This window comes from Pelecanus crispus, chromosome 9 (assembly GCF_030463565.1).
Source record: "Pelecanus crispus isolate bPelCri1 chromosome 9, bPelCri1.pri, whole genome shotgun sequence".
Classification (NCBI taxonomy): Eukaryota; Metazoa; Chordata; class Aves; order Pelecaniformes; family Pelecanidae; genus Pelecanus; species Pelecanus crispus.
In genome coordinates this window covers 11685563-11709696 of record NC_134651.1, presented here as the reverse complement: position 1 = coordinate 11709696, position 24134 = coordinate 11685563, and the positions used below count along the sequence as shown (strand labels likewise).

Below are 24134 nucleotides of genomic sequence, written 5' to 3'. Positions count from 1 at the left end.
TAAGTTGGTGCAGAATATACAGCGGCATTTGAGGTAATTTTTGAGAAACAGCGTGCAGTTCTGGCAACTTCCACTTTAAAAGGATGCTGAAACATCATGTTCCAGCCCAGAGCTAAAGCAATACATGAACTGTGGAAAACATACCTTGCAGCAAGAGACCAAACAACTCAATCTGTTTTCTCTAAGAATTAAGAGGTACTTACATGGGAAAGAGGTTAGTAACAGTAAGCAGTTTCTGTTTCACAAACAAACTAGTAGCTTCAAGAGCTGGAAGCTGAAACTAAACAAATCCAAACTAGAAATTAGCTATGCAGTTTTAGGAGCGTATGTAATCAAAAGCAAGAACAACTTACCTGGGGCTTCAACAAATACAGTGTCATTTAAAGTGGGCCCTCCCAAAAGAAAAATAATTCTGTGTCTTAGAGGATAGTGGCTTGATAAATCTCACACTGTGATTCTACTGTGGTTTGTTTTATACACAGAGGCTGATATTGTGGTCATAATGACTTTAAGCTTTTATCAATCTATAGTAAAAAGTGTGAAAACAAGTGTCATGTGATTTAAGTGTTGACTGTATTGCCTTGTTTTATCTTTGCACAAACACAAACAGGGAAAACAGACTGAAGAAGTGTACTTGACCTAAGTGAATTGTGCAGTACATGTGCTTAGTATAGATGTACAGAAGGTCCTGTGTTATCCAAAAAAGGCAATGGCAAAAGTCACTGCGGTGCGAGAACATGCGAAAATTTTGATTAAATCAGAACATTTGGGATGCTTGCTAGAATTGTTCTTGATTAATGGAGTGCATGGTTAGGCGTTGCAATGTATCATGACAGCAAAATTACTGATACAAGCTTAACAGAGTAATATGTGTAGCTAACAAGAATTATACAGAATGTATTAACCAACATGTCTATGAAACACTAAAAACATTAAGTTAGTAATATTCCATTTTATTAAAGGGTTTGGCTCTTCAGGGCTTTTCCACAAGTGATATTTCTGGATTCCATGTCGCCCTGCTCAAGGCTGCAATGAAATAAAGTAATAGCTTTCATTTTCAAAACAAGGAAGATAACCCTATCTCTTGGCATCTGCTTACATACAAATGATTTGCTGTACTAATCTGACTTTAACAGATCAGAAATGAACGTACCAAAGATAAGGCAAATAAATAGTTTCTATTTAATCTCAGTCTAATTTGTCTGACAATGTGAAGTCTACTACAAATCAAGACAGAAAGTAGCCTGAAGCATTAATTTATTTTGTGTCAACAAAAGGCAGGCTTATCTCACAAACCTGCTGCCAATTTTTTTCTCTTCAAAATAAAAATGCACTTCTTGCTTACAGGAGGAGCAAAAGTACCTGAAGAAGGATGCATGGAATACTTTCAACAAATCTTGCTTTGTTTCTGTGTTTCAGAAAACACGTCTTAGGAAAATAGCCATCTGATGGGATCTCACAGGGATGAGAGCAGAAACACTAACTTAAATCTCGTGTTCTTCAATCAGGAAATAGTCTGTTAGGTTCAGCCAGCGTTTCCCTGCTCTGATACATGTATATGCAAATACACAGCTGATCTGATGTATTTCAGTCAGTTGTAGTAACAGTAGATAGTATTTACTTTTGCTGCGCTCCAGAAAAGGACAAAACAATGTACCAAGTTAGCTCTTCCACACATCTATAGCAGGAATGCTGAAAAACAGCCCAAAAGGCTACATTTGTCACAAAGCTTAGTTTAATTTGACAATCATCATAAGGCATCCATGTAAATTAAAAATTCCCACCAGGGTCACATACATTTTTCCCACAAAATAAAACGTGTTAAAACAGAGGCCTTGGGATTCCAACAGATGCTAGTGGTTACTGGTCTTGGCCAGGCTGCCGCTGCTGGCAGTGGGGTCCAGGAGACACAGCACCAACAGCGGCAACTCAGGAAGTGGAAAGTCAGCTTGCACAAATCTCTTTCAACAGAACAAATAAAAAGGAAAGGGATTTGTGCAGAAAACATCATTCTCCATCCTTTCTGGGAAAAAAAAAAAAAAAAACAGAACAAAAAAGATAATCCCATTCAAGGAGCAAAGAGCAGAGCTTGGAGTTCTGAAGCCCAACAATGCTGATGGCCCATTTCAAAAACTAATGAAGCAGTACGGAGGCCTGAGTTTATTATTGCTTTATCCCAGTTCAGCCCAGGCTAAGGCTACGGTGAAGTCCAAATTAATTTAAAGCCAGAAAACGCAGATCCAGTAACAGCACCTAAGTCCCCATCCACACATGGGTGTAAACAGATTCTTTTGGTGGAAAAAAAAAATATCTCCCAAATTTCCCCTCTTCCTGTGCTATGTAGATCCCCGTAGCAGGGCTAAAATTTGCCCCAGAGTACGTAACAGATTCTCTCTCACATCTCCTTTAGCTGAGCCTCTCCCAAATGTTTCACCTTTTATTCAAACTAGTCCTCTATCCTGGTGATACATCAGCTCCGAGATCCTTCCTGGGAGCTCACCAAGAGGCACACAGCTACCTGCACGTTAAAAACAATGTGGCACAGAGTTTATGAACCATCACCTGTAGTCTGTAATACCCAACGATGCTTCACCCTCAGCTTCCTGAGACCAAACGGCACAGACGGAAGAGAGCGTCTCCCCATCTTGCATGCCTGGCCAGTGATCAAGAGAAATAGCATGCTGTGTAAATGAAATTGCATCTTACCACCACCACCACAAGTCAGAAAATAGACTTGGGTAAAGCAGGGCTTAAAAGTTGCACATCGAGAAAGAGGGTGCTTCCCTCGGACTATCATATGACAGGGCAACAGTTATTCAGGCAAATGTTATTCAAGGCAGTAAAATTTTAGCATGGATATCTCCATGGTTGACTTACAGGCCCAACATACACTAAGGATCTTTTAAAAAATTAAATTAAAGGTCCTGTTAATTCTTCCAAAAGGACAGAAGACACACAGTGCATCTAACGAATGCACGTGCTACACATCCTAACAGACTAACAAAAGTTGCAGCTAGACTTGTCAAAACAGTTAAAAAGATTTAGGCATCCAGCTAGTACCAGAATTGATGGCATTTGGGCACCTAAATTTAACTTTTTTGAAAATTCGAGCCTAGACATTTCTTTATTGCTCGTCCCATTGAGTGCAAAGGGAAAACTGAGAGGGTGGGATTAACTACAGAAGGATTTCAAATCCATCATAAGGTTTCCCTGCTCTTTTATATATATATTTTTATATATATAAAAAGCATTATTATTATTTAGCCACCTAGGGGCAGGGGGAAACAGGAGCTATTTAAAATTAGTTTCTTAATTATTTAAGCGTTAGTCCCCTACCTCCCAAATCACAATACCTCTGTCACAGTAAGGAGCATAACATGAAAATGTGTTTGCTGCCACTGACAATTCCTGAGTCTCTCCTTTGCAGAACTTCAGCCCAAATATCAGGATCATGGCAGCTTGACACATATACACTCCCCCGCAACATACACACAGCAAGTAGAACATGCCTCAGTGGCCTCAGACAAAAAAAAACAAAACAAAACAAAACGAACAAATGACCAACCAACAAACTTGGAGAAACCATCCAGAAGAGCCTCAGGAAAGGGAACTATCCACTTTCCATGGAGAAGCAACTGCCCAGGAGTCCCTGCCCAATATAAACTAAATCAAAATATGCATCCCACAGCTGAAGGAGATCTCTGAAACCTGGCAGTGTCACACGCTGGATACTTGAAGGCACATTTGCTTTGTGTTTTGGGAGAGAAATCCAGTTACAACAACACACTGCAGCTGCAGGGCTGAGGGAAAGGAGGCGACACTTGGCATCTTGCATCTTTCCTCTGTTCCTGTCCCCGTTTTCAAGCTTCATGGCTGGCATGAGCTGGTGATCTAAGCAGACACGTTAACATCCCTGAGTGAAATGGCACCATTTGTGGCCTCTGAGACTTTGTCCTCAAGCACCATTGCTGGTGCGTCTGTATTGACTGCTGTAGTGTCTATGGCAGGAAGTGGATTCAAGCCCTGTGATAAGATCTGTTGGATGGTTTTCCGCAAATTGGGGTGCAGCTGGTTTTGGGTCTGGTAAAAAATTTCTAAGGCAAAAGACTTGAGGGTGCCAGTGCAAAGGTCCTCATAAAGTGGAATTGTGTACATCCGAGACATCTGCAAAAAAGGAAAACTGGATAATAGCACTTCAATAAAAGCCAAGAGGTTCAGCTCTTCTACAGCTACACTCCAACAGCCCTGAATGACTTCAGATTGGAGACAAGCAACGCATTTCCTCAAAAGACAGCAAAGTCTATTGTAAATAAGTTTAATGCAAAGATTTTTATGAATGATAATAAAAAAAAACATTTTCTCCCTAAGACTGAGCTATTTCCACAAATAACAGAACGATTTTTAAAAGGCCAAGGAGAACAGGCCACAGTGAACACATGCATTAACCTTTTGCTCCTGCACAATAAAAATTACTGAAAAGAATTCAATGAGCACTAGGTTTGCTTGAAGTGTAAATATTCAAATAATCACATGATTTAGTAGTGTGAAAATTTCTGGTCTGGAAAAGCCAGGGCTGCTACAAAGCAATACAAAAAATGCACCGGGCAGAGCTGGGACAAGAGTATTGAGTTAGACTAGAAAAGCAGAGATTATCTGTAGGCACTTCAAATTACATCTGCCCATTCCTCCCCACCCGCTAGCAGGTGAGCCATGCTCGGCCCCTTCGCAACACACCTGGTCTACACTTGGCCAGGAAGCAGAAGTTCCAAGGTCTTTCACGTCGCATGTCTCATGCACATGTCTCATGCACTGAGAGGTGCAGTGATTTTAATCCAGCAGTTAGTACCTGGTTTTCCAAGAAGCGACGGACTTTGTAAAGGTCTGGATAATAGTCATTTCGGACTACAATCTGCAACCAGCGGATACGGATTTCTGCGTTCATGGAGTCCAGCTGAGAGGAGTAACATTCCGAAAGCTTTTTTATCACCTCTGAAGAGAGCACATACACAGAGAAAGAACTATGACCTATTTTGTCAAGTTTGAGGGTCATCAGAGAATAACGAATCATAAAATCACAGAATGGTTTGGGTTGGAAAGGACTTTTGACAATCATCTAGTTCAACCCCCTTGCCACGGGCAGGGACATCTTTCACTAGATCAGATTGCTCAAAGCCCCATCCAACCTGACTTGATGTGAATGACAAGGTCAGTGTGGCGTGGGGCTCTTTAGAATTCAGTTCATTCTTCCAGGAATACTTTTCTACTATCCTGATAGAGTACTCACCATGTGGCAGTGGCGACCCATCCAGCAATCTGTCCAAGAAAAGCACGGTTTGGAACGTTCTCCATTTAGTGAGGTCAACACTGCTGGCAGCAGCAACAGAGTCCAGAGGCTCTGTGGTCCAGAGTTTGAAGAGCGACTCCACTGGTCTGGTCAGACTGGATCCCTGAGATAAGTCTGGCTCAGCTAATGGCGGTCCTGTAGCATTGAGCCAACGTTCAAACTCCAGTCCTGGAATGAGGAGCATCAAAAATGTCGAGCAGGAGTCTCTGCAGGTGGCTTGGCTGTCTCAAGGTTCAGGACTGCTTCTAGCACAGTTAAGAGAGGTTCTAACAGTAGCAAATCAGACCAATCTATAATTACAGCGACATAACAGTCTTAGCAGTCTCATCAGGCTAGCCTATGCTACATCTGGAAGAGTGCCAGCAACACCTCTGCCAAATTTAACCATGAGTTTTCTAGAGCTCAACATTACAGTAAGTACAAGAAACACACATGCTCTTAAGCCAGCCAGGCTAACAAGTATCTATGATCAAACTATGTTCTAATGTAAGATTTTTTTGTGCATGCATTTCTCTTTCTCAGAATTTTTAGGAAGAGTGAAGAATATGAGGAAAACCTGCTTCATTTAAAAAAAAAAAAAAAAAAAAAAAGGAGGTGAGAGGGCTGACTAAACTCCTCCTATCTACCAGCAAAACCAAACATTTTAAAATTTACTTATACAATCAATAACTAAAACAAAAAACCCCATTTCTCTACAAGCAGCAGAGCTGGAGAGCCTGGTTTCCAACAGAGCTCTTCCCCTCCTTGACCCTTTACCACCTCAGCACTTTCCTAACCCTTGGCAATACTTCCCATTCCACACCATCTATCCTAAAACTCCTCTCTCCTGCATCCCCTGAAATTAGCCAGATAAAAGTTAGCCTGTGCTGTGGTTAACTCATTAGCCAACCAGTGGGCCAAATAAAACACACAACTGCTGAGGTCACGCTGCAGCTTTTCCCACAGTAGGATCACTCATCTACATCTCTCCACAGGCAGTTTCCACAAAGCCTCGTATCCTTAAGAGCTGTACTCCACTGCCGGTGTGGTTTAAACTGACCAATGGGTTCAATAATTACTTGCAAGGATAGACACATGGCAGGATAACATCAGTCTCATTTCTTTAGCAAGTGAGCTAATAAGCACCTAGTAGATTACAGACCTTTCATAAATCCACCAACAGCTATAAATAGGGGATGTAAGGAAGGGTGAAACATTACAGAAGAGATTTTGTATGCACGGATAGGGCCTTGGGAAAAACTACAGTTCTCAAAGCATGTTTTCTGTAATTCAAATAGGTGAAATTTCAAAGTATGTTTACCTTTTCCTTGCATTTGAGCATGTGTAAATCTCATATGCACTGTTCATTCTGTCTGCAGCGCGCAAGATGAGTTAATGAGAAAGTTAACTGAGGGCCACTCAGCTGATTAATGCCAAAATTGTCAGCAACTTAAGATGTTCTCATTCCCCAACACGGAGGCAGTAACAATATCATCACAAACATTTCTATCACGAACATCTGGCTGTTGCCAAAGGGTTTTATTTGCCTTAGCATTTTCTTATGCATCCTCCAAGCCAAGCACAAAATTTATCATGCAGATTTTCTACAGTGTTTACAGTTAACTAAATAAATTTCCTACCTGCTTTGCTCTCAACACATTGCTCTTTCAGCTCTGGAAAAAAATTCAGGAAGGAATCCAGAAGATCTTGAGCCACAACGCTGGTAAATTTGTACTTCTCAATGTAGGCCTGAAACAGTAAAAAGGATAAATTATGGTTAGGAGAAAGACAGCTTCCTTTTGATGTAGAACCACTGCATGCAACTAAAAAAATAAGAGATGGAAGAGTGAGAACAACTATTTGGAAGGTTTTTTTTTAAAAAAAAAAAAATTCTCCCTCCTCCCCCCAAATGAGGAAAGCACCATAACAAGAAAAAAATTGGGTAGCTGCAAATACATTGACAGCTGAGTACATGTTTTTTTTCTGATACAGATCACAGATACATGAACACATCAAGGGCAAGTAAGTTTCCTTGTACTTGACACTAGTGAAAAGTCAGAACACAGCTGGCCACTGTATTATTCACTGATAGATTATGGACTAAAGTCATACTTACGTAACTATAGATAAGAGAAAGATGGAATGGGAGTGGATGGGAAGAAGAGATGAAAAAACACACACGCAGCAAAAAGAAAAAGCAATGAGTTGTGTCGCTTTTTCAAAACACGTCAACAGCTGACATAATTTTCCATAGGTTTTGCAAGTGTGCTCCAACACACCAAACCTGCCCCAACATAGGAAACCATGCCCTTTGTCACCCTGGCTAAAAAAACCACAAGCTGTTACTGTTTAGTAGTGAATGAAGTCACATCATTCCAGTCATAGATAATCTCTGCTGGAACAGCTTTCTAATTATCTGGAGCACAGAAGTAACAAAAATGTACTACTACTTTGTATTTGGCACCTCATAAGCTCAGAATCTGAGATGAAAGAAGAGCATGAGCACATTCACTTAAAAGAAATCTCAGTAAAAACCTGTCACACGTAGACGATTCCTATAGGATGGCAGACGGTCCCACGCCATTCTTCCATCTCAGACACACTTGCATTCAACTTTACCCCTATCAGTTAACCACAGTGACAAAACCTGAAAAAAAAAGCAGCTCTAAATCTCAAGAGAAACACATGCTTATTCACACTCACTCTTAGGAAGGAGTCAAAATGCCTTGGGTCACCACAGAGCTGGGACAGGTAGTAAACAAAGCAGTAGCCTTTCTCATAGGTGAAGAGGTTCATTAAATTACTAGGATTTACACCTGAAAGGAGAAGACAATAATGTTATAAGCCACTGTAATGAGGACATGAATTTCCAACCCTTCTAAATATACAGACCCTTACAGATCACTGAGTGGAGATGCAGTGACTTAAAAACAAAACAAGCCTGTTGTCAATACATTTAATTTACTGCAGTAAATTAAACAGAAGCAGTCCAAACATACAGGCTGGCGGGGAGGGGGGCGGAAATCAATGATTGTAAGCTAAGTATTAATTCCTAATGGAACAAGTCACTTCAAATTAGAAGTCGCTGAAAACACACCTAGAATTTGAAGACAAAGCTTTTTTTTCCACCCCCACCTCCCCAGTGCCAAACTCAGGGAATCACCATACCACAAATTTGTAAAGATATCAATATATCAGGTAATCACTACTTGTTCCTTTTTTGAGACTTCCAACACATGTTTTTCCATTCCATTTGGTTCCAATATCATCTCCACTTGCATTTTAGGTTGTGTTAAATATCATCTAGATTGAAGGCTGCTTCACACCTCCAGTGGTGATGACAGAACTAGAGAACTATCAATGAAGAAGATACATGATGCTGGAGTGCAGACATGCATCTGGCTCAGGGGATAACCAAACAGCCTCTGCATAGCTCACTCAACAGGAGAGCGAGTACAGATATTTATCTGTATGCTTATGCATACATACGTCGTTCTTACATGAACACATAAAAAGAGGAATATTTACTAGCACAGGATTTCATTTGATGTTTCCAAATATTTTCACTATAAACTACTTTATTTTACACATTCAGAAGCTCAAAACCACACAGCTTTCAAGGCAGCTTTTTTACACTCTGTTTCTACCCAGTGAGTCTGTCCCATTCTAAACCAGAATAATATTTACAAAGATGAGTTAGCCAACTTTGAAGAAAACTTCAAGGCAAGTTTCCTTATTTACTTTTAGACTGGTTTGCAAACCAGTATACTTTTTTCTTTCTTTTATAAAGGATATGTAAAAATTAGTCTTTTTTGGTCTATATTATAGCATCGATATACAGAAATTTTATGTACAGAAACTTCAGCCAAAAGCAATACCTGGCTCCAGTTTAACCTGAAGCTTGCTGACCGGGTTGTCTTCTCCAAGGAGCTTCATCTGTCTGTGGAGAGCATCAAGGCGGAATGCAGTCTCCAAACATGTGAAGGCAGCTCCTACCCCAGAAAGAAACTTATTAGTTGTGGGAAAATGACTAGCAAAACCTGACCTGTGCAGAACTAGCACAGGTACAAAATAAAAGCTACTGAAGGTATAAAATACATGATAGCGAGACAGAATCACAGTAATGTAATGGCGGAGAAACCTGAGTGCAAAAAAATCCTTGCAATTTGTAATGAAAGTCAGAACCTAAACCAGTGCATTTACTCACTCTGATTATGCAGTAGGCTGAACTGAAAAACAAAGCAGCATGAAAACTATGCTAGTTTACATCCTTGCCATCATCTTATCAGTTCTTGCAAGATAAGCAGAGCAGCTTTGGAGTAAGTATTGTACATGTAACTTTCAAGGAGCAATCAAGTGCTACAAAAAAGTAATGTAACTGGTGGAATAGTAGACACACAATTACATATTCAGTGCCAAGGATATTACTAAGAAAATATCACCTCTTGGGTGAAAACAGGAAAGGATTAGATCTGGTTGGTATATTACAGATCCTGTGGATCTTTTTTTAAGCTTTATCTAGCATCCTACCCATATCGTATCATACAGTCTTCACCCTCCACTCGCCAGAACTTCTTTTACAGCCGAGACTGGGTAGGCTACTCTTTCTCTTCTATCTAACTGCAATGTAGAGCTTTCCATGCTTTCAAGCCAAATGAGCTGTATCCCACCAGCAAGTCAGGAGATCTTTCCTATGCCCTTGCAGATGTAAAAGCGGCAGAAAATGGATTTTCAGATTCAGAAGATGCTATTAACACTTGAGCTTTCTTTGCTAAGTCTTCAACTTCAACAATAGGGCTTGTTACATTGATACAATCTCAGAGTGTCAATGGACGTACACAGGAATCTGATACAAGCAAAATGAAAATTCCGAACCAGGATATATTTGGAAGATAGAAGAACCTGTACTGGCAGAGAAAGAGGTGTATGTGCTTCACAGGGGAAAGCAAGAACCAGGAGAGCTAGTGTTAAGGGCAATTACTTCAAGCCACAGGAAGGAGGATTAAGCAAGATCCAAGAGGTGTGGTAGTCAGTGGACTCCAATTTCTGTAAACAATGTCATTACAAAGATGCCTTTTTGTTAACATCAGAAGATACTCTAGAGATGACATCAGAAATGGCAAGATTTAGATCAGAGGTTTGTCTTAGAAGCAAAATAGAATGCAAAAAGAGCTTACTAAAGAATGGCACAGGGAAAGGCATTTCTTAGTCTCCTGAACAATTGCTTCTTGAAACAACCAGTTCTAAATTTCAAGAGAATAGACCAAAATCAGCAAGGATCTTGTCCTATGTCAGAGGGACAGACTAATGTCAGATGAGACCCCAGACTAACTGGGATAGAGAACAGGTCAATATCTTCTGACCTGTTCATATCATTGCCATGTATAATATAACGTGACTTGTAAGAACAGTTCTAACCACTGAGAATTACACAACATAAAACAGCTTTCAAAGATATATAATACACATTGTAATATCTTCATACATGCTCAGAGCACTTCTTTCCCTAAACTTCATTATCAGCTCATCTCCAAAAACAATATACATGAATAAAAACAAAGGCATCCTTCTGAGCACTCTCGCTGCCAAGATTTCCAGGAATCTTTCCACAATTGTTTACAGCAGACACAGGAGAACACACATGGTACAGGCTTTTAAGAACATAACAGGACAAACTAGAGAAGCCTAGGTTCCCATTATTCACTTCTGTAAAAATCCAATTAAACTGAAAAGCAATAGGAATGATTTACTACTTATATTCTAAAGACAGGACCACACAACTGACCTGTGAAATTCACTGATGTAAGCAAAGGCAGGGCTGTAAAATTCTACAGCAAGCCTCAAGCAGATAAACAGACAGCTACATAGCTGTGTACATTTTTTTTCTAAGTACTGTTGTCATCATTCTTTCCAAGAGTAGGTAGCTACTAACTGATTAGGATTAGAAAGACACTTGTCCACAGGATGGTTATTTCACAATGTAACCATGATAAGATTTCTTACATCTTTCTCTGAAGCATCCTCTGCTCACCTTGCTCGGACATATGAACACCTGCCTGGTACCCAACAGTAGTTCCAAAGTTCCTACAAATGTCCTTACAACGCTGCACTAACACACCTCACTCAAAGCCCCTATTACTGTATCAGGTATTGATTCCACCCAAAGCCAAGACGTCAGACTCTAAGCATCTAAGATGATGTTCAATGTAAAGTTTGGGGCCATGTGTGTTTCAGAAGCAAAAAAAGAAAACCAGCTCCCTACAGACTTTTGAGCTCCCAAGGCAAATACTCTATGCAGCCAACTCAATTATTGGTTAGATGCATCACAAGGAGAAGCATTTCTGCAGCTATACCATAGGTCTCAGTGGTGATCCGGCGCTGTGCATATGTGGCTAGCCCCTCGCTCAGCCACATCTCCTCCCATGTAGCATTGGTGACTGCGTTTCCAAACCAGCTGTGAGCAACTTCATGTATGACGTCAATGATCAAAAACTCATCGCTCTCCAGAATGGAAGAGATGATGAAGGTCAGGCATGGATTTTCCATGGCAACAATAGGGAAGGATGGAGGAAGAAAAACAATGTCATATCTAAAATTAGGGAGAAAGAAGATAGGTCAATTACAGCTATTTCAAAAGACACACAGAGTAACTTCTTTTTTTTTTTTTCCGGGAAGGCTCTTCTGAGACTTTTTTATGACTTCACGAACAAACTTTCTAGACCAATGGTGCCTAATTCTTCTGATCAGGGGATAACAGAGTTTATTCTGTTGGCCAAGGACCTGCTCACATTTGGACATAAAGACTAGACAGTCTTTTCATGTGCAGCAGATCCAGCACTTCCCAGAAGCATCATGCTCCCTTCACACATGCAAACTCATCACAAGTTGCATATCCGAGAGCCAGAACCACTAAGTTTACATACACTACCACATACACAGTGTCGAGTCTTGAGTCCCCAGAGGCTCTCAGGAAAGAGAGAGGCTAGGAAGCTATTGAATGAATTAATTGATTTGGGGCACCTGCAGTATCAGCAAAATTACTCTAGCCTGTCTGCTTCAGAATGTAACAATACTATTTGTTTTGTTTTCTAAATTTCTCCACCAATGATCAGCACTGGAACACTGGGCTGTGTTCTCAGATTATTTCAAGCAACATTTTGTAAGTTAACACCACCACCATGTTCTTACTGCTTACCTTTAGCAAAAAAATATAGGAAGCCTTTGTAAACATTTTCTCCCATCCAAAGAATGAAAGCATTCTCACGAAAACATTCTCTTTTAATACATAGTCAAGCTTAACTTCAGAAACTGTTAATGTTGTTTCTAGGAACTAGGACTCTCAGTGAGTCTGTACTGAGTCAGGTTTTCAGCATCCTCAGGCATACCACAATAAACATATCATATGTCAAGTACCATATGTAAAAATAAATAAGATAAATAAATAAAACTACCATACATTTTAAATGGTGTCCAGCCCAATGTTGGACTTGCATCACAAAACACTATAGTATGAAAAATCTTCACTCCTCAGGGAAGAGCCACTGTTTAGAAACCTCCAGTTCTGCCCACGACACCAGGCAAAAACACCACCGTGCTTCCACGGTCCTCTCTGCCACTTGAAGAGACAAAATTTAAGAGTGTGTTTCCAACTACTACAGCACTGCCAGTTGAGGGGCTCATTTGTCCTGCTATTGCTAGCGTAGGGAGAAAACATGATAATTTCTCAAGATTGTTTTATTTTGTTCCCATTAAACATTCCTGGGAGACTTATTAAACTCACCTTCCCCATATATATGGGCCATACAGACTCTCTGCAGCAGTCAACCAGCGCTCAACCATGCCAGAAAGCTTACTGATGGCTGTTGGCAGCAGGCAAGGCTCTGCCCACACTCTGCTCCTGTCAGAAAACAGAAAACATCAGGTGATACTTCAGCAAACAGAATTATCTCTTAGAAAAAACAGCCTGACTTCTCACCACACTTTCATGTATGGCAATAGTGCTAAGAGGTCTCACATCAGACTCAGGTCTTCTTTAGGGTAACACTCTATGGGTACATGACAAAAGATAATCAAAGATCCTTTAAATCACCTTAAGGCAATGAGGCAAGTAGCTGTAATGACTACAGGGGACAATAAGCAACATTTACGAAAGAGAAAGATATCTTTGCCAGTGCAGTTCTTTACACACAACTAAACCTCAAACTCTGAACACTCACAGCTCATGGTCCCAACTATTCTGTTATCTGTGACTCAAAGTATTTAGCACTTACAACTTGAAGCACTGCACAGAGACACAAAAAGCAGATCAACTCACTGCAAATCTTACCTTGGACCTATGTCTGCATGTGTAAGGTCTCCTGCCACCAGGGCCACTAGGTAGGCAGGAACTGGATATTCCATGTAAAATTGATATACACCTTCCTCTTCTAGGTAGGTGCTTTGGGTGGCACTCATCAACACCTGTATGCCTGCTGGAGCCTGGAAGACCAACATCATACACATCAACTCACTAGATGATCACAGCTGAATGACTACACCGCAGATCTCTCTGGGTTTTTTTTTTTTTCCATCTATGCCTAAGAGGATGTACATTAAAAACAATCATTTAGATAACACAAAATGTAAGACTTCTGCGGGATTTTTATACCAAAATCTACCGAGCCCATGAAAACGTACCAACCAAAAATATCACTCCTCCTATATTGCATGGGTTCTTATGCCAGCTCCCCCAAAAGTGCCCACATATCACATTACTTCACCTACACAAAATGCAATATTATTTGATGCTGCTTTCCGAAAACTTTGGTTTCTTCCTTTCAAGAACTGACAAAATACAGTTGAGTATTAGCATCAATAACCACTACTGGAAGTGACCAGCCAAATTCTCTCTTTCATATTATCCATTTCATCGTTACTCTTTCAATGTTGAGTACGGGGAAGGCAAGACCCAAGCGTGATAGGCAACAGAGTTGCCTTTGTGGCAGTACCCTGGTTCTGTTTCAAGAATGGGATCTAAAAAATCCCGTATTTTTTATAACACTAAGTGTCACAATGAATATTTTATATCATATACCCACATACAATGTAACTATGCTTTCACAAGTTAACAGCAGCTAAGTGCTCCATGAACCATTTATATCCATTTGGTCGCTTACCTTGACAGTAGCTGAATAGGTACACTTCACTGCCGGTGTGTCAAAGCAGGGGAAGAAAGACCGGTTACACACTGAGTGGCCCTGCGTGAAGACAAATGGCTTGGCATTGCCATACGTCAGTTCTGGATCCAACCACCAGATCTGTTGAAACATGATGTGAAGAAGGGGTGAGGGAAAGGGACAAGATCACAAGGATGAACTGCCAAAAACCAAAACCTGAAATCAAGGGGATTGTGGAGGAGGAGCTGTTTGGCTCCCCAGATGCATACCTGGCACAGGGCATATTTCCATTTCTAACAATACATCTTTCTACCCGTTTATTTGGCGTGACTACTCAGAGTAATTTCTCACTGTCTGAACACTGAGTGGTGCCACACAACACAGTGTCTTCCAGCCACTCGCTATTTCTGTTGTATCGATTTGCTTGGTTAATAACAAGTCCCTAACAAACATCCACACAACCTTCTTCTCAGTACTCTGAGTATCTTCATGTTTTTAATTCAACATGAACAGGAGCAGTAGGGGTCAGGCAGGGCAAGTTGGGGGAAGAAAACAAACAAACAAACAAAACCTCCACAAACCAAAAAACCCTGAGGCTGAACAGTGTACACAACATTATCTCTGACCCTGACACTGCCCTGCTGGCTGAAGTATCAAACATTTTGACACTATGCAAAAAGTCAGTATATGTAAGAAACATCTGGTCAATGACACTGGAGGCCTCTTTTTACAGAGCGGATAAGGAGATTCTGGGTGGTCACGAAAAAAAGAAAAACAACAAAACACACCACTGAGCATGTCAATTTTCAGTATCGAATGGCAAATAAATCATGAGTCAGACCCTCAGCAAATAATTAGAACAGATTAAGAATAATATGAAAAAGTGCAGTTATTTGCCTTTTTGTTTTTTCTGTTTCAAATGTAATGTTTATGCTTTCACATGCTCCCTGCCTCCAACTTTGAAGTGTAGGAACAATTTTAAATAAGGATTTTCTTGTAATCCTAGAACTCTGGAGCTGAACTTTTACGGAAAATATCAAATATTGTGAAACTTGCAATAAAGTTGGAACCACTGGAAGTCTTGGGAATAGTCAAGCACGAGGAATAAAACTTCTGAGTCTGCTGAATTCTTAGATCAAAGCAACCAATAAATCTGAATTCAGGGAACAGCAGTTAGTGCAGACACTAGTTCAGTTCTGGTCCTCAAGAGAAAGCAATGAAATACTTGCAGAAGAGAAGCCTGGGTACTATGTCTGTTCTGGTTTTAACGACATATTACAATTCTGTCTCCTAGTTAACCTCTCTGTGTTCTGGAAGTCAAAGTTTTCTCTCTCTCCCTCTAGTCCTATAAGGTTATTCTCTGTTATCTTCTTCCCTTGCCTTTAGACCCTTCTCCTCAGATGCCAGTGTGCTCCTCTCCCAAATCATCCACTTCAGCAGCACCCCTGGGGATCAGGGAAAGGTAAGGAAAGGAAACATACTGTCAGCAGCTTTCAGTTATTCATACAGTGGTTCATGCTTCCACTGGCTAATGTTGTTTTTTTTTTAGGTGGAAGGCATTACAAAATTAAAAACCTTTATCCAGAAGTAATATTAATCTCAGAGCAGCAGTCTTACCTTGAAATTTGCTTTAAGATTACCCTCTTCTGCTTCAAGCCCATTGGGCCAGAAACATGCTTAAAGCATGACTTCTGATGAACCTTGCCTCACTTACACCATGAGGGCTAAGGCTATGCAACTATTCAAATCCGTGTGCTGCATTTCAGCATATCACTGGCCAAATCCCCAGGTCACAGCTGAGGTGCACTACATAGCTACAGATTTCCGCTCCATGGATACCTGCATTTCACGGCAATGAGTATCTTCTCTGTGATGTGACATTGGGGAACTGGAGACAACTATTCCAGAAGGCATTTGGAGATAAATGTCTCATTAAAACCCACAGTTTGAAACTAATAGCTTCCCCCAGAGAAGACACATTCACATAAAAATGGAAGTGCTATGTTTTAATCCAGGGTAGTAGTTTTCTAATGATCCAGGAAGGAGGCTCAGAAATTAAGTTTTTAAAGATCTGCCCCAATGCCAACTGAAAAACACTCTGATCAGTGGCTTTATGCTCATATCACAAAAAGTCTGACTTGCAATCTGTATCGTTGGCTCTGCTGAAGAGACTCACCTGCAAAAGCTTCTGCTTCCTTTGCTTTCTGAGAGACAGAAAAGGCTAACAAAGAAAACAGAGGTAAGATACCACCAGACCTAAGTTGCAACACTAGAGTAGGAAGAAAAAGGGTTGACAGACGATGTCTTTAGAGCAGAGAGATAAGAGGAAGTTCTCCCTGACCAGCGCAGGAAGAAAACATAAGAAGGAAGCAAAGGGGAACTGAGAAGTTGATTCTTGTTTACAAGAAACTCCATAAATTAAGGACAATTTCTCTTCAACCAGTCCCCCTCTATTTGACATTTGAAGTTAAATGAAGCACCAGCCCCACAGGCCAAGAGGGGAAAAAACCTTTGCAGAGGATGAGTATTTTTTTCCCCTGTTTCCTAACGTCTGCAGCCACATGGCAAGCCTCCGTCTCTCTTTCCAGATGTACTTGGAACAATGATGAAAGTTATCCTGACACAATATAAATAGATCTGTAACATAAATAGACCGGGCTATGCTGCCGGACAGAGGCAGGACTATGGACTGGGGGAAATTAGTATAAGCAGCATCCCAGAAAGGAGCGCAAGGAGCAGGGTGCTGCTAGGGGCAGGGGGTGGAGCAGTACACAGGGACAGAGCAGTATTTGGGGCCGTATCATCTACTCTACATCCAAATCCCTCCTGTGCTGCCCGTTGGAAATATACATGACATCATCATAATGCTATAACGTTCATCATTTTTATCTAGTTTTTCATGTTTCACGCATTAAAGCTGTTCTTATGGAGTATTTTAAGTAAAAAACTGCTGCTTAGTTCCTCTGCTGAACAGAGGCTTTGCACAGTCTAGGTTTCCCCCTGCCTGCATACTGCAAAGAAGCTCACACTTTATAAGGCACCTGCCAAGAGTATCATTTTTATTGACTGAGATTATAATCTTTTACCCAAATCCAGCAAATGACAAAGGCAATTAGCTAAGTTTCTTTCAATTTTAAATCTCTCCATGTTTCTACCTGCATTATTGATGAAGCTCCTGAGAAGAGCTGCAACGCCATAGATTCTGTTCTAGACAAACAACAGACAGCTCCATCTGATGACAAAGTAAACTACACATCCAAGATGCAGAGGATGTGACAGAAGCAGGCACACCTGGACAGCAAGTCACTCTAGGAGGACTGAGGAACCAGGACAAATCTAACAGAACAACGGAGAAGTTTCCACCACTGCCAGAAGAGCTGTCCTTTTTGCTAAATCCTGAAGATGAAGAAAAGCTGTCATTTTTTATACCAGAACAGAGCAGGGTTTGCATTTAAGGTTGTCATGGAAAGAAAATAGCACTGGTGTTAACATGTGCACTGCCAAATCAGGGGCGTGACACAGTGGGCAAGAGACAGATGCAGATTTTTCTCCCTAGGGAAGGAGGAGGGGGAAAAAAAAAAAAGTCTTATGAAAGAGTATTTGTAGGACCAAGAAGTAAGGGGTGAGGGAAAAGAAGGGGAGGAAGAGCACGACTACTGTCGCTGACACACCTGATCAGTGTGTGCCTTCAGCCCACACCACAAGAAATACACAGTGTTTATGACAGTCTTGCTTCTGAAGTGAATTGGTGATGTACCGAGCATATGGTTTCCTAACAGCACAGGGAGCTGGAATGCTCTGTGAAAGGCAGATTTAATCTCTCAGCTGTCTCTCAATGTCCATCAAACAACCAAAGATCTTGGCTCCTTCCTCCACATGAGAAATAATGGGACAGTCGAATAACATATCCAGATGGCTCAAACCAAGTATATCAAAGCAACAGGTTTCCAATTTTAAACAGACTACTATCTTCACTGCTGATTTTACTGCCAACATGTCTGTGCTGCACTGTAACATGAATTTACTCTTTTATAGGTCCCATAGAAAATAAACCCTGACCTAAAAAGATTATATTCAGAGAAAGGCCAAAGAAAATACATCTTTTAGAAGAGAGAGGTCTAACACTGTAAAGTTACTTCACTTATGCAGAGAAAAGGGACTGCGAGGAAATGTTCTAGACACGAGTATAAATGGGTTCACCCTTATACACACATGGGTTACTCATCCCTATTAAAATGCAATGCTAGGCTGAAAAACAACAACGACAGATACCACTACAATAGCACGAAATGACTTTGGATCCAAAAAAAATAGTTCAGTGTGCTGAACATGAAGGGCTAGAACAGGTGCTACTCGAGGACAAATATTTTGCCAGCCAAAATCTACAATAGCGAGCGAGGAAACATGGTACAATTTATGTCAGTGAGCACGCCTGCTTCTACTTTTCAGTATCACTTGAAAAGGGCAGTGCACGCCCCTGACACTGTAACCATCAATAATCTTTTGACACTAGTCCTTATAGCTTCATTTCAGCTGAAGCAGTACATGCCATTGAAGGTACAATAAAGACTTCAAATGACAGCGTAAAGAATACCTAGCTCATGTCTGATCCAAGGGAAGCCAGACAGAGGGAATGGAAAAAACATCCTACTCCCAGCATCCTCAACCATGTAACGTTCACACTGGATTGTGTGCAGGACCAAGGAAGCAACGTGTTAACGCAAGGTGAGGCTAAATGGACATCACATCAGTCAGTGCCCTGCACCTTCCAGTGGCTTTCAGATCATTTCTAAAGCCGAGTCTCAGAGCAGTATTCCGTTACATCTGAGATCATTTCTCCATAAGCACAGCAGGACAGTCTGCCCCTTTGGCAACAGGACTGGCAAAGCCCAGGAGAAAGCACAGGCTAGCCTAAAATAAAACAATTTGTTCAAGAGGAGGAAAGTATGTTATTGTGTACTTTGGGAAGTATGGCTCAGCCAGACTGAAAATGATTATAGAGCACGCAGCAGCACCAAATCAGCTTTAGAGCCTTCCCACCATAAACAAGGAATAGTGAGGACAAAAGAAACCAGTTTCTTCAAAAAATCTTGGGGGGGGGGGGGGGGGGGGGAAGAAAGAACAAAATCTTCTGAACACACTGTGTGCCCTGAAAGACATCTCTTCAGTGCAGAAAAACTACAGCAGAGTATTGTGCAAGGAAATATTAAGACCAGGAGCTCCAGAGGTGAAAAGGAACAACATCCTCACTTACAAGCGGATCTGAATTTTAAAAGTGCCAGAATTTCACCTCAGTTTTGCACTTTTAGGGAAGGACTAGCATGTTAAAAGGTCACCATATAGCAAAGGAAACGTCTGTCAATAAAAATTTTCATGTGGAACTCACTATTCCAAGTGACCCAATGTATTAAGACTATCCAGATCAGTCTGAGGATGAAGTTACTTTTGTAAGCCTCAATGTAGTATTAAAAATAGACAGAAACAGATCCAGCAAACTCATTCTACTCAGCAACACTTTCATAGGAAAGGCCTAGCATATACTCGCTATTGGGTTATTTTGCATGAAACTGCTATGTTCAATTTCTGTTCTTGTTAAGTAAGTTGCAATAGCCAAATAGATCCACACATTTACTGGTTTTGACCAATGCCAGAGCAACACCAAACCAGCAGGCCCAGAGTCAATGCCATTAGGCAAGACAGAGGCATCAAAGTTGCAAGACTCCCAAAAATACACTCCTTTTGCAAACAGATTCATGAACCCCACGACAAAAATAATTTTAACTGAATTCCCAACCTGAACAGACTGTACAGTAACAAACAGAACTGACATTTTAAAAGTGGTAACTTTGTATTTTCACTATCATAACTTCTTAAGAACACAAGATCTGCCAGACAGCACCTAAAAGGCCAGGAACAAAGTGCTTCTAAATATCAGGGGTTGAAAAGAAGTGACAGAATTTACAAAGCATCTCACTACTGAAGAAGACTAATCCACACATTCAAGGAAACACCTCCCATGGCCACATCGAAATGGGTGTTTGGGCCATTTCTCATCCTTTTTCCAGCAGATAACTGGCAGGGATACGTGGATTCTCCCCCTGCTCTTCTCAAAGCTCCTGACCACGGCTGGCTGGAACGCTGACCTAGGTGCGTGCGGCCCGATTTTGTAAGCACCTGGCAAAGCCCACAGGGAAGCTCCCGTGTTTGCGGATTACGTAACTTGTCCTGAAGAATTCAGCCCAAGCAGGAGTTTTCCAATTTTCACGCTCCCTTGCCAACAACTGCAACGCCCTTAAAGGACGAAAAGACTTGAAAATGACCGCGGTGGTCGGGGATGAACAGCCTCGGGGGCCACGGCGACAGGGGAGGGGAGGGGAGGGGAGGGGAAGGGAAGGGAAGGGAAGGGAAGGGAAGGGAAGGGAAGGGAAGGGAAGAAGGAAGGGAAGGGAAGAAGGAAGGGAAGGGAAGAAGGAAGGGGGGAAGGAAGGGAAGGAAGGAGGGCGGCCGGCTCGGCAGGAGCATCGCGGCGTGGCACCGCGCAGGGCCGGGTGGCACAGGCCGGGGCCGGGTGGCACAGGCCGGGGCCGGCACCGCCGAGCGCTCCCGCGGGCAGGGACAGAAGGTGCTGACGAGCGGGCGGGCGGCTGCCGGGCGAGGGGGGCCGGGGACGTCAAAGGAGGAGCCGGCAGCGGGTGCCCGCCGCTGCCTCCGCCGCGGGGCCAGGGCGCTCCCCCGGCGGTCGGTGAGAGCGGGACCGCCGGGAGGGGGGCGCGGGAGGGCACCGCCGGCCGCCCCGGGAGCCGCTTTCCTGCCGCACCTCCCCACCTCCGCGCCCCGCAGCGCGGTACTCACGGCGGGGCCGTCGGCCGTGGTGTAGCGCACGATGATCTGGAAGGGCTGGTGCGGCTGGAGGGCGGCGGGCAGCGAGACGGTGAGGGACGAGCCGTAGTCGGTGAAGGGGTCCACCCTGAAGCCGAGCGGGCAGGCGGCGCAGGGCGGCTGGGCGAAGAGGGGCAGCGGCGGCGGCGGCTCGGCGGCGGGCGGGGGGCCGGCGGGCGGCTCCCCCGGCGGGGCGGCGGCGGCGGGGGGCAGCGGGCCGGCGGCGATGCAGGGCGCCGAGAGGAAGGTGGCGGTGGAGGGCGGGCTGGCGGCGCAGGGCGGCGCGCAGGGCGGCGGCGGCGACGGCGGCGGGCAGGGCGGCGGGGGCAGCGGGGCCGGGGCGGCGGCGGCGGCCTCGGCGGGCGAGAAGGCGAAGGAGCAGGGCGCTTCCCCCGCCGCGGCGCGGCGGTAGGCGGCCGAGAGGACGTGCAGGGCCGGGTGGACGTCCAGCACCAGGGCGCGGGGCTGCGGCCGCAGGGCGCAGAGCTCCAGCACCAGGCAGCCCGCCAGCGCCCGCGCCTCGGGCCGCAGCTCCAGCCCCAGGTGCAGGTGGCGGAGGCTGAAGAGCTGCGAGCTGGAGGCCGACGCCACGTCCGGCGGCGGCTCGGGAGGCGGCGGCGGGGCCGGCGGCGCCTCCGGCCCGGCCGCGGACCCCTTGCGGCAGCAGCACAGGCCGGGCGGCCGCGGAGCCGGAGCCGCCATGGAGCGGCGGAGGAGGAGGAGGAGGCGGCGGAGGCGGCGGCTGCTATGTGAAATCCATGGGCGGGCGGGGAGGAGGGAGGCCCCGGCGGCCGGAGCGACCGGGGCGGGGAGGGGGGGGAAAGGGCCGCGCAGGCCCCGCGCGGCACCGGCCGAGGGAGCGCAGGGCCCGGGCGCGGAGCAGCCGGGCGCGGGCACGGCCGCCAGGCGGCGCCGCGCGGGACGGCGGGGGGCGCTCGAGGGCAGCCCCGCCCCGCCCACCGCCGGCTGCGCGCGCAGCGGGGGGCGCCCGCCGCTGCCGCCCGCGGGAGGCGGACGCGCGCGCAGGACCGCGGGCCGCTGCGCCCCACGTGCACGCGCGCCCCGCCCGTCGGCGCCCGGTGCGCGTCCCGCGCGCGCCTCTGCACGCTGGCGCGCGGTCCCGGGCTGTCCCGTTCCCGTTCTTCCCTCCGCCCCCCGCCACACGTCGCGCGCTGCTCCGACGCACGCGCACACGCCGACCGCTTCCAGCGGGAGCGGCGCGCGCCCGCGGGCAGGCGCACGGGCGGTGTCCACGCGCGTGGGCATCCATGCCGCGCGCCCGCCCCGGCCCACGCGCGCGGCCCTGCACAGCAGCGGCTCTTCCGGCCCCGCCCCCCCGGCTCACAGGGCGGCGCAGCACGTGGGCACGCGAACGTCGCCCACGCGCGAACGCGCACACGCGGCTCTCTTCCCCCCCCCCCCCCCCGGGCCGCCCAGCCCCGCTGTCTGCCCCCGGACGCGCCGCTCCCCGCCGCTCCCGCCTTCGGGGACGGCCACCCCCACGGCTCCATTTGCACCCCCCACCCCCCCGCCAGCTCCCGCTCGAAGGGCCCCGCGCCCTCCAGGCCCCGGCGCCCCGCAGGGCCGGTGCCGGCAGCCCTCCTCCTCCCCCCGGTACCCAGCGCAGCGGCCTCCAGCCCGCTCCCGGTCCCGCTCCTCCGGCGTAGCTCGCAGCCCGAGCCTGAAGAGCCTCCCGCTGCCGGCACCCCGTACACCCCCTTTTTGTAATCTCTCCCCTGCCCCCCCGGCTGCCCCTGGTTGCCTGCCGCCAAGTCCCTCCAAACTGCCCCCCGCTCCCAGCACAGACATAACGTGCCTTGCTCTTCCCCAGCCCTCCTTCTCGAGGCAACGGATCACACGCCATCTGCTGCTGCCTCCCTAAATCAGAAAGGGCAGAAACCACGAAATTATCATCTTTATCCAACCGCTTGTTTCTCTGCGTGGCAACAGTAGGAGAGGTAAGCTGGAAGGAAGGAGGAGTGCTGGAAGTAACTGTGATTTTAACTCAACGCAGCCCGAGAGCAGCGTACAGGAAATTTCTCTGCCCCATGTAGTGACGCTTCTGTTCTGGAAGTTATTTTCACTGTTACGCTTTGCCTACCTCAGCCGCCTGATGAGTCTCCAAGGCACATCCTTTGGATGACATGGGAACATTTATTAGATGGTTGTGGGTTTAAGGAACCCATGGTGGTGCATTCTAAAAGCCTCCCAAGCCTTACACTAGCGACAGCAGCATTTGCACCATTTCCCAACTGAGTTTCCACTGTACCATCCATCATACCCGAGGCAGAAACTGTGGCCCAGCACAATTTGGCTGCTGTCTCCAGCTGAACCAAGGGTAAAACAAATCACAGTATTATCCCAGACCGACCTGAAGCTGGGACTATAAAGAAAACCTTTGTGCGATTGCTTATATATAGTAAAACACACACTGCAGTTGCAGTAAAAAAAATAACAAGGCAGCATTCAGAAAAGCTCTTTGGTTGACGAGGGCATTGCAGCCACCCTGCATCTTCTCAGTATGTTCTTTTGAAGCACCTTCAAGACGTAATTTTGTCTTTGCCCAATGCCCTTCTAGGAGAAACTTTCTGTCCTGCCACCTTTTCTCTCCACATCCTCCTTTTATAAACCAAATTTTCTGCATTTATGCTTTCCTTCTGATACCTTCTCTCACTCATACCACTTGCCTTTTGAAATAATTGTGCTTTCTGAAACTTTGTTCCCAGTGACGTACTAAGACTGCTTGATCTCCCTCTGGCTTTCACCTAAGGATAATA

The 24134-nt window shown here is 45.0% G+C and overlaps 1 protein-coding gene across 3 annotated transcripts; it reads right to left on the bottom strand.

The window, feature by feature from the left end:
• Window positions 1-1352: 1352 nt before the first annotated feature.
• Window positions 1353-22059, bottom strand: RNPEPL1 (arginyl aminopeptidase like 1). 3 transcript variants are annotated; one of them, XR_012831300.1, is made up of 12 exons: window positions 21331-22059; window positions 14479-14619; window positions 13650-13801; window positions 13104-13220; window positions 11677-11912; window positions 9202-9315; window positions 8027-8139; window positions 6964-7072; window positions 5285-5512; window positions 4847-4989; window positions 2435-4164; window positions 1353-1961 (listed from the first exon to the last, which is right to left on the bottom strand). XR_012831300.1 is itself a non-coding variant. In XM_075716344.1 (11 exons), exons 1-11 carry the CDS (start codon window positions 22057-22059, stop codon window positions 3892-3894), a joined length of 2355 nt encoding a protein of 784 aa, XP_075572459.1. In that variant the 3' UTR covers window positions 2043-3891. The 3 variants fall into 3 exon arrangements, 1 of the variants encoding a protein (XP_075572459.1); XR_012831301.1 differs by lacking the exon at window positions 1353-1961 and having other exon boundaries at window positions 2043-2518; window positions 3566-4164; XM_075716344.1 differs by lacking the exon at window positions 1353-1961 and having other exon boundaries at window positions 2043-4164.
• Between the last annotated feature and the right edge of the window lie 2075 nt (window positions 22060-24134).

Bases quoted from the DNA above. Each gene is read 5' to 3' on its own strand.
- RNPEPL1 (XM_075716344.1), bottom strand. From the start codon at position 22,059: ATGGCGGCTCCGGCTCCGCGGCCGCCCGGCCTGTGCTGCTGCCGCAAG. The intron at 8,140-9,201 runs GTATTGCTTTTG...TTCTCCTTTCAG, and splicing joins TCAGGTTAAACTGGAGCCAG to GTGTAAATCCTAGTAATTTA. The intron at 5,513-6,963 runs GTAGGAAATTTA...TCCTCATTCCAG, and splicing joins ATGTGTTGAGAGCAAAGCAG to GACTGGAGTTTGAACGTTGG.